Source organism: Perca flavescens, chromosome 21, assembly GCF_004354835.1.
Source record: "Perca flavescens isolate YP-PL-M2 chromosome 21, PFLA_1.0, whole genome shotgun sequence".
NCBI lineage: Eukaryota > Metazoa > Chordata > Actinopteri > Perciformes > Percidae > Perca > Perca flavescens.
Window position 1 is genome coordinate 679,457 of NC_041351.1, and position 10,825 is coordinate 690,281.

The following is a 10,825-nucleotide window of genomic DNA, read 5'->3' on the forward strand; positions in this document are numbered from 1 at the left end:
TGGTTTAACCCGTTTAGTCAAATCTTATCACACTGTTTGGCGCCAGGTGCTTGGGTGTGTGGTGATAAGAGATAATTTGTCTGGAACATACATAATGAAAAATGTTCACACTCAAAACTTATTTTCAGGATAAGAACATTATTGTACTGAAAAGTACATTTTCCACAGAGTAGGATGATCCACCATACAGGTGCAAAGTGGTTTCTGATTTAGACAGAATAAACATTACACGCGGCAAATGAAATAATTGAATGATAATTGAATTCATCGTTCAGGACATTTTAACCACGATGAAATTACATGATACGGTATGCAATAGACATGGACATTCAGCAGGAAAAAGGCTAAAGAGAAAAAGAAAAATAGTTAAACAAACCATGCTAAAGAGCAAGATGTCAGGTAAACAATGAACCCCCACCTGAGCCACCGCCTGGTTTGTGATTGGTCGGATTGGTGTGACATCACATTGCCTTTTGCATATATAATCACTGAGGTTGTGACAGGGTGATAGACTGAAGGAGAAGCCACAGCTTATTTTCCTTTGAAGCCACAAAATCTCTTCAGTTCAACCTGCCGGTGAGTTCAGACAGTTAAGCATCCAACCAGGAGACATTAACATTACTTTAAATTAATATTTATTTGTGATTTTTTTACGTACTTAGTCCTAAACTAAAGACACAAAAGGCAATGTTGGCCATCACTATTATCAAGCTAAGGCTGTATTAATGCCAACAGACTGTATATTTTATATAACTGATTGTATATATCTTCTGACAGATTGTATATTTTATATAACTAATTGTATATATCCTCTGGTGATTGAAAATTGATGAAGTAGAACTGTCCCATTTTTAATCTGCACTAAAACAAAGTATTGAACACTTAAGTTTTAATAACTTTTTGGCATATAAACAGCTCATCAGAGAGCCAGACGGACTGACATCAGGATTTTTAAAGCCTCAATCCAGCAGAACTCCGACAATGAAGGTAAATCTGTAATTTTATTTGGAATTGACAAATTACATTCAATCAAATTACTGTAAGAAAATCAAATATTTCTTTAATCTGTAATTTTTCTTTTACTTAGATCTTTTTATCACAAGTGTTGTACTAGGCTAAATTTAAAGTCACATATTTTACAGAGTGAAACAAAAATATGAAAAAGTCCTGATTAACTGTGAAAGATTTTAACAAAGCAAAAGGAAATAAATCAGCTGCAGCAGAGAAGAAGAAACTACAGGAGTATCTGTCTGTGGCTGCAGGAGGGCAGAGTTTCAGAGAGCTGACACTCTGGAAATTAAAAGTTATAAATGTTTGTTCTCCATATTCCAGATCAAGACCAGGGCTAGCATTTAAAGGCCCTGAACAGCCACACAGGTGTTTTCATTCAACCTGGCTGATTAAACTTCTTCCCAGGACTGTGTGGGTGTGTTTAGACTGATTGAGTGGCATCTCCCTGAGTCTCCTGTTAGCTCTGTTGCACCTGTTAGGGCGGGACAAACGACAGCTTTATTATTCTTATCGGTAGAAAAGATTTGTGACCTAATGAATTCCTATCTAAGCTCCGGCCCCTTCAACTTGAGCCGAGGTCTAATCAGCCAGACTGAAATCACCTGTGTCTCAAACTTTGCAAAAAATTATTATAACTAGCATTATTATACCTCGACATTGTTTGCAAAACTGTTGCATCTGTTTTAAAAGCTGAACATCGGCAGCCGCTGAAGAGTTCCAGGCTATTTAATGTATGTTGCCATGGTATCCATAGCTCTTTTTATTTATTGTTGGTTATTTTTGTCTACGTCTTTTTCTGGTTAATTCTAGTGAATCTGCACTGAGAAAGGTGGCTGTGTATTCATAATTGTTATACCATGGTCTGGGTGAATACTCGATTCTGATTGGCTGCAGGGTGTCCATAAAAAATTGTTATAGGACACCTACTAAAGGAGTTCCAGTGAAACTGACTGATAACTGTTCTAAATGAATGTGCTACATTAAAACAAAAAGGAAATGTCAATCTGTCATTTTCAAACTCATCCTCTGAACACCACAGGATGGCGCTAACACACACACACTGCAGGAAGTAGGCTACACTGCCCATCTGAACTGACTTTGTTTCACAGCGAATAACGTTCTCTCACATCCCGTTCAGTGTTGAGGTCGCTACTTCAGGTTGCGGCCCACTGTAACGTTACACATCGCGGATAAATTGTTCGTGAAAGTTAGCTTGTCTTGTTCAACATACTGTCAAATTAATTTTACTGATTGCCAACTGTACACAATGTTTTTGACTTTGGCTCTTGCTAGCATAGCATTAGCTTTCTGGCTTGTAGCTGAGCTGAAGGTTCTACATGCTGAGTGGACTATAAATATCTCACGTTGCTAAAGGTTGGAAAGTCGTATCTAAGGTTTGTTTTATTCCTTGGAGCAGGGAATAACGTTTGCATTGCATAAGAACCCTATGGGATGGGAATGATTGTTCCAAGTATTGGTCAAACCCTCAAACGTAATCAGGGAAACAGAGTTTGTTTGTTTGGAAAACCTTTAGATTTCAATTATAAAATGTATTACAATATGAATTAATGTTTTAAAAAATATATATTTGGCAGGTGACCATGGTATAAGCGGGTTAATGCTCTTTAAGGTGTCTATTGTCAGGTATCAATGGACAACGGTGAGGCGTGAACTGTCCGACGCCGAAGTTCATTAATACCTGACAGTGGACACCTCGTTGGGCATTAACCCTTACATCATCAGCTGTATGCACAGGCTGCAGAGTGCGTCTTTAGAATTTTAATTTCCTGTTGATGGGGACACAAGGGCTCTTTCTGCTGATTTGTTCCACTTGTGTATAAGTTTATTTATTTAATTGAGCCTGAAGACGTTTTTTAATTTAACAGTAATATGATATATCATGAAATATAATCATCTAATGCTTCCCACAGGTTAAGAATTTACTTGTGGTGGTGGGTGGCACAGGATGTGATGGTTGGGTTCAGTTATAAACTAGTCAAGCAAAGGTTTAAAAACTATTTATTGAAAACAATGATTATATAACATTAACAGATAATGTAGAAAAAAATATCTATGTACATATTAAACAAACTAGACTAGATGATAAAGATACAGATGAAGTGTAGCCTTTGATGTGCGTTGTCAATTAAATCTGGTTGGTTTGTCAAATAACTTTTATGGTTCACCACATGAAATACCTGATCACCTGAAGCCAAAATCTTATATGTACTATGAAACTTTACCATAAAACATCCATAATCGTTGATTTTTTTCTACCTGGGCGGGGTGGCCAAGTTGAAACAGTCCAGAAGCTTCAAACGTTACTCAGTGTCTACATCTCCTCTCTTCCAGCTGGTTTCAGTCGTCATCCTGCTCCTGGCTCCAATGTTGACCAGCTGCTACCCTCCTGATCTACCCAAAGACTGCAGTGACATACGTAATAATCCAAACACCCGGAAAAGTGGAGTGTACACCATCTATCCCATCAGATCCACTTCTTCTGTCCGGGTACGCTTCATCCTCTCTGGGACGCTGGTTGACCTTTAGATGATAAAAGTGTTAAACGTGAAGACAGTGAAATCACCTCTGACAGAAACACAGTTACAAGTTCTGACTTATGCTTTGATAAAAGAGAATTAAGTAGTTGTATTTGTACTAGTATCCATAGTACTTGTTACAGCCTGTGTAAATATATTGCATTAAGTGTTTGCAGCTGAAACACATTTTCTAATGGTTGTGGTTGTTTGTAGGTGTACTGCGACATGGACTCAAAAGGAGGAGGGTGGACGGTGAGTAACTTATTTTCACATCTAGCAGTTACTGGGCAACATAGTCATCCTTCATTATCACTAGATCCCTAAAATCAGACGGGAGGGGCATCTCCACATCCTCCTGTAACTGAACTGTTGCTTTTTGACTTTCTTTAACTTCTCATGAAGCAGAAAGTTTAGAGAAGAAAAATAAAATGACTATACAGATTGTCACACATTACACACTGATTGACACAGAGATAAAAGTGCAGGTGTTTAGTCAGTAGTCCATATGGTGTGGCCAGGCATACCCGTTATATATATATATATATATATATATATATATATATATATATATATATATATATATATATATATATCTCAGTGTGGAGAGATATGATACGTTAATGATTATTTTATCGGACAGTTAAAAGAAACCAAAATATTCCCAATGACTTGAAATAACAGTGAAGTCTTGCTGTCTGAAAACTTGACCTGTCAGATATCTTTTGTGTTTCCAGGTGTTCCAGGCGAGGATGGACGGCACGGTGAACTTCTACCAGGGCTGGGATCAATACAAGACCGGCTTTGGTGACCCTGCTGGAGAGTACTGGCTCGGTGAGAAATGAAACCAAACTAACAGTCATGAATACATTAAACTCACTGTTCACTAAGTACTAAAGGTCAAAAACTTCACATGGAACATTTAGTGTCAGAGAATATTGTCAGCTGTGTGTGTGTGTGTGTGTGTGTGTGTGTGTGTGTGTGTGTGTGTGTGTGTGTGTGTGTGTGTGTGTGTGTGTGTGTGTGTGTGTGTGTGTGTGTGTGTGTGTGTGTGTCTGTAGGTCTTGAGAACATCTACCAATTGACACTCAATCGACCGTCCGAGCTGCTGGTCCAAATGGAGGACTTTGTAGGAAACAAAGCATTCGCTCTTTACACCTCATTCTTTATCGATGATGAGTGTAATGGATACAAACTGAATGTTTCTGGATTCTTCAATGGAGGAGCAGGTGAGGTTTCCACATTATTTAAGTTATTATAAGGACAGACATTGCAAATTAGCTTAATGTATAAAGGTACAAACTCTAAACAGCAGGAATTTAAGTACTCAGCTACAAATAAGCCTAACTACAAAGATCTACATATAAGTGCAACATGTGAGTGCAATTTATTTAATTTTTTTTTATATAGCATCATCTTCTTGGCTAAGGTGCAATCGGAAGAGATGTGTCTTTAGCCTGTGGGGGAATATGTGTAGACTTTCAGCTGTCCTGATGTCAATCAGGAGCTCTCTGAACTTCTTTTAATCAGGTATAAAGTGTTCCGGATTTTATTCATAGTTGGTATGCTTTTCATTAAATTTGGAGTCATGCTGACAACCAGTGCTCTATTTTGAATAGTGACCTCTTCCACTGACTCAGCCAATGTGTTTAATTTGAGATCTAGTAAATGTTGAAGTATCTAAAAGCCTTTTTCCATCTTGGCCAGACACCAGGGTGTCAGGGTGCTGGAGGCCACCTTTAGCCGGTTTGTGTCAGCAGTCGGTAAATGTGTAGTTACTTTGATCATCTTTCTGTGGGCATCAGTTTTCGTGTGAGAAAGGTGCCTCTACTCTGTACCGCCTTGAACAGAAGTCCAATCTGTTCTGTTTTTCTGATTTTCAGTTTCCAGATGGAGATAACACTAAAGACTGGTTTGAAGACTGGTGTAATAGTAGATTATTTGGGCTGTCCTCACAGTAATGACTGATTGACAGTTGCACAAGTTGCCAAGAAATCAAATCAGTCCTCTGTTTACATTTCATGAATCACATGTTTTCATTCTTTTCTCTAATTCTTTTTTCATGATGTTTAAGAGGAAACCAACATCTGTCAATGATCCAATTGTTTAGCAGGTTTTAGGTGTCTGTATCTCAGGAACTCTTTGCACTTTATTTGTCTCTACTAGGCATGCACCGATCTGGGTTTTTCAGTCCTGATACCGATGCCAGGGCTTTGTGTTTCTGTCGATACCTGATACTGATCCGATACCGTTGCTGAATTAATAATAAACTGTATACCTTCCACCTTATACCTTCCTTCCACCATGTGGAAGAGACTAAAGGCACCAGACCTTCCTACTTTTCTAACTAAGACAAAATAATTTTAGATGTAATGTATTGAATTCTTATTTATTTGTTATTTTAAAAAACAATTGTCCATTCCAATCGAAAATATAGTGTAATCAAACTTCTTAAAATAAATTTAAATAACAATAATGGGCCTTCAATAATGGGCCATCTTTATATAGGTTTATAATGGCTTATTCTACTGTCAGGAGTACATAGAATATCACAAAAACATGTTAATGTCATCATGTTTACTAAAAGCTTTGATTACTAAAGGGTTTGGCTCCAAGACATTATACAATAACTTTATATGAAGGAGAATCCATGAAACGGTTACAGAAGTTAAACTATTTTTATTGTGCAAAATAGTAAATAAACTCAAATCGAATGAATAGCCTACACACACAAACAACTTTAACTTTGTTTCCCTTTGAAAAGAAAATAGTTGTAAGCTAGTTGTATAAACACTACCTTGGCTACAGGTAAGTTAGGTTGTTGTAGTGTGGTTGTAGTGGGCAACTGAATGGAGCTCCGCTGTCAGCCTCCTTCACTGTTTGAATAACGTCAGCAGGTTGGAGGACGTATTTCAGCGAGGCGAGACATCTTAAATCCAGAGTTTTAATCATTGCTCTGAAGCCGTCTTTCTCAACGGTCTGTAGCGGGACCGGAGGTGGATTGCATTCACAACGTTGCTCCGCAGCATCCTTGAAGTGACACGTCTTTAACGTTAGCACAGTAACGTTACCACGGTAAAGTTAGCACGGCCGAGTAACGTTAGAGCAACGGGCAACAACAGGGGCTAAATTATGCCAAAAAAAAAACTTCGGAAAAAACAGAGGGCTCCTCTCTTGAGCACACGTTGTTTTGGTGTATCTCCAGTATTTCTTCATCCTCTAGCTAACTTTCTTCTCGGTTCTTGAATGTGCAGTATGCGACCTGGCTGGCTAGCTAGGCTAACAGCTATAATGTTACCCAGCATGCCGTTGGACAGTGTAGCTACAATTGTAAAATTATTAGTGTTAGAAACTAAGTTACAAATTGTTATATGCTATGGTGTTTTATCCTTTAAAAGAGTTTGTTGTGGTTATTAATTGTTGTGTTATAAAGTTACTACCATGATTGAGAAGGGTACGCAATTAACAGGGGTCCCGGGACGGAGGAAAAAAAACGCATCTGTTAATTTTTCTGATACCCGATCCAGCATATTTTTCAATATCGGGGCCGATATCCGATCCTAATATTAGATCGGTGCACCCCTAGTCTGTACCCCCAGACTTCAGGTTGTTTTGTTGCAGCAGCTGAAGTACGAGTAGTATTTGTAGGAATGGCAGCAGAGTGCGCAAAACACAAGTACTAGTACCTGTAATGTTTAATTAGTATTTAATTCTCAGTAGCATCATGAGGTGTTCAAGTGTTATAGCTGACTCAATCTGTGGATTTTTTATTTTAATTAAACAATAAGTAGTAAATGTCACCAGTCCAGTCCAGCATTGAGTGTCTGGTTAGTTCAGTAGTTGTGTTATTTATTAATACTTACTGTAGGTAGAGAATTAGACTGTGGTTATTCTGGGCAAATAAATATACTTTAAAAATGTATATCATTGTTAGTTGTATCATAATGTTGTGATTATACACTTGTTGTGTTTCTGTAGGAGACTCCCTGAGTTTTAGCAACGGAATGAAGTTCTCCACCTTCGACAAAGACCAAGACAACTGGTATTGGAACAACTGTGCCATACAAAGCCTGGGGGCGTTCTGGTACAACGGCTGTTACAATACAAATCCAAACGGTATTTATAGTTGGGGGGCTAACAGCCCTTTCTATTATCCTGTAGTGAATTGGCAAACCTGGCAAGGTAATACCCCCCTGAAGTTCATCAGCATGATGATCCGTCCTTTGCAGTAGTTCTCCAGGACCAACGTACAGCAGAATATCAGCTCATCTCTTCTGATTTCTTTCTCTTTCTCTCATTAAGCATTTCATCTCACAACAGGTCTTATTTTCTGTTATTTTCTATGTCTGTAAATCTTGTTACCGTCTGTGATGGTTTAAATCAGTCGCAGCTCGCTGCAACGTGGAAGAAAAGTCAGATGTGTCTCCAGTTGGGCGGCTGCAGCAGGAAAGTAGGGCCCATAATCTTTAAATGGAAACACATATTTAGTCTGATCAGGTGTTAATCACTGCATCAACTGATAACATAAGTCTAAAAGAGAGAAAGAAGTAAAGAAAATGAAAAGTATAAAAAGATGTTTGCAGTTCAGGACAGCCAGTTGATGTTTGGTGGAGGTTTGAAACTAATGTGAATCTTTATCTGCTGTATGGTGACAATAAATAAGAAGCTGAGCATTAAGATGATCTGATGTCTTCACTTTGTCTCCTGAGTCTTTCTGTCTGGACTCTCTAATGGAAGATGGACTCATGATGGGTCTGAAATCAGTTACAACTCTCCGGTGTCTCGTCTCAGCTGAACGAAAAGCAACAGATGGAGCAGGACATCACACAACAGCACCGCCTGTTAGATATGAACACATTTTGGTAACTTTTGGGGGGGAAAGCTAAGAGATAATCTTCTTAAAAAAACTCTTTAATGTTTTCTTCATAAAACATTTCTACATTACTTAAATATTATTGAAAATATATATTTTTTAAATTTCTAAAATATTACTAAAAACATTGCTGAAATTACTAAAAATAATCATATAAAATTAGTGAAACAATTACTGAAAATACTTCTATTAAACCATACTGGTTAAACTGTTAAAGTATTGCTGAAAGTTGTTCTAATTCTGAGTATTGACACACCCACACACACACACACACACACACACATATATAAATAAATTTTTTTTATATATATATATATATATATATATATATATATATATATATATATATATATATATTAGTTTATACTCTGTTGATTTGCTTTGTTGTATATCTTTCTGCTTTTGTGTTGTGTCTTGTATTGTGCAACGTTGTGTGTTGTGTTTTTTTCTTGTTTTCTGTTTTGTGTCCTGAAGTCTTGCTTTGCTTGTGTTGTTTTTTTTTGTCTCTTTGTATTTTAAAAGCCTTTTTTACATCAAAGGCAGGGGATTACAGATGGAAAATAGCCTTTTGGCTACTTCTGGCTTTTTTAACCCATGGGAAATCATGTGTTTTATTAATTTGCGCTGTCCCCTTTCATAAATAAACTAAACTGAAACACACACATACATATACACACACACACACACACACACACACACACACACACACACACACGGCTGATTCGACAGCTGTTTAGAGATCGCTGGATTATTAGAATGCACTAGAGCTGTCAGTCTTTCTCTATAATACCATTCAAATTTTTTATTTTTTATATTCAAATAATATTTGAATATTTAATACTCAAATGCAGCCTGTTATAAACATGTACTACACTACTCAGGCTTATGCATTGTCAATGCCACTATAAGCATGTGGTTGTTGTTACACGTTCTGTCCACTAGAGGGACTTCTAACATCAGCCTGGTCTTGAAGGAGACGTAGGTCATGGTGCATTACATTACTGGCACGCCGCTCTCTGTTTACAAACACAAATCAGCAGAGAACTCTGGAATAAAACATGATCTAACAAGTGCATTGAAGTGACTCTGTTGTAAAGGCTAACGTTGCTCGGTTAGCACAATGACATCATGTTAGAAAGCACAGCCGAAAAGATCTGTCATAAACTAAGTAACAATAGTGTTAGCCACGATGCTAACAGCATTGATAACTAAGCCAAACGGTGCTGCCACTACTATTTTAGTGATTTATAAGCAACCTGTTTCTTGCAGATTGTCACGTTACTGAGAATACAGCTGTTAGAAGGTAAGATATGAAGTAGAAGCTAACTCTGACAGCTGTAAGGCAGCTAACATTAACTTTAGCTGTCTCCATGAAGCTCCAAGCTAAACTCCTATAACTCACAACTCAGTTTGGAAACCAGGATAAGCTAACTTTTTATGACATATGCATTTTGGCTCGGTGGATGTCGATTATAAAGTCACGGTAAAACTATTTCCCATCCTTCTTCTGAACTTCTGTCCTAACGTTACTCGGTGGGTAACGTTAACTCACAGTTAGACTTCGAGAAGAGGGAGATTATCTAACGTTAGCCGACCTATTTATGAAAATAATCACATTTGAATAGTAATTTCAGCATTTCAGAAGCAGCAACTGCTCAGCACTGAACTGAGGTTGCCATGACGACCTTGTGTTTTCATCTGACAGCTGTTGAGATATCACTGGATCATTAGAATGCATCTGTTCACGGACAATTTACCCATTCAAGTTTATTCACATTACATTTAGTAACGTTTATTCATATCATTCTAATAAAATAGCTGCAGTTTCCCCAACATATTTACGTGTTTCTTGATTCGATTTGTATTGGTAGCTGATCAGTTAGCTAGTGAGCCAGCAAGCTAACATCTAGAGCTAACAGCTAAAACCACACTATCACAATATATTTCACATGTCAATGTCACCTTTTGGATGTTTTCAACACCGGGGTGGGCGGGGCTTGTTGTAACATTACTCAACGACGATGAGAGGCAGGTTTGGGCGTGGATGGCTCGGGAATCTCGAGGAGTGCGAGGACACCGATGTGCAGAACATCTCTCAGCCGCCTGGAATGATCTCCCCCTTCACTTTTCTGTAATCTTAACTAGTTGCTGTGGTACCTACACCCCCTTTTGTCAGCTAAATGTCATTGTAAAAACAGCTAAACGTGAAGGAGGGGAGAAATTCGGCATGGAGGAGATTTTCAGCAACGTTAACAGTAAGGTTAACGGAGATGTGACATTACGGATAGCAGCTGTTCTGACTCGGGTGCTTGAGTTTGATACTTTGCAGCTCTACACACTATAGACATTTACACATTTACAGAGGCATTTTGTTCAGCGTGACATTCCCAGCCGTCCGGAATACCAC

At 38.0% G+C, this 10,825-nt stretch overlaps 1 protein-coding gene across 3 annotated transcripts; it reads left to right on the top strand.

The window, feature by feature from the left end:
- Positions 1–503: 503 nt before the first annotated feature.
- LOC114548365 (microfibril-associated glycoprotein 4-like) lies at positions 504–8,210 on the top strand. 3 transcript variants are annotated; one of them, XM_028568267.1, is made up of 8 exons: positions 504–576; positions 916–987; positions 3,364–3,519; positions 3,762–3,800; positions 4,283–4,379; positions 4,607–4,774; positions 7,524–7,629; positions 7,707–8,210. In XM_028568267.1, exons 2-8 carry the CDS (start codon positions 982–984, stop codon positions 7,729–7,731), a joined length of 597 nt encoding a protein of 198 aa, XP_028424068.1. In that variant the 5' UTR covers positions 504–576; positions 916–981; the 3' UTR covers positions 7,732–8,210. The 3 variants fall into 3 exon arrangements, with proteins under 3 accessions (XP_028424068.1, XP_028424069.1, XP_028424067.1); XM_028568268.1 differs by having other exon boundaries at positions 7,524–7,587; XM_028568266.1 differs by having other exon boundaries at positions 7,524–8,210.
- Positions 8,211–10,825: the final 2,615 nt, after the last annotated feature.

Excerpts from the sequence above, each read along its gene's own strand:
- LOC114548365 (XM_028568266.1), top strand. Across the intron at positions 3,801-4,282 it reads CAAAAGGAGGAGGGTGGACG|GTGTTCCAGGCGAGGATGGA; the intron begins GTGAGTAACTTA and ends TTGTGTTTCCAG. Across the intron at positions 4,775-7,523 it reads ATTCTTCAATGGAGGAGCAG|GAGACTCCCTGAGTTTTAGC; the intron begins GTGAGGTTTCCA and ends GTGTTTCTGTAG.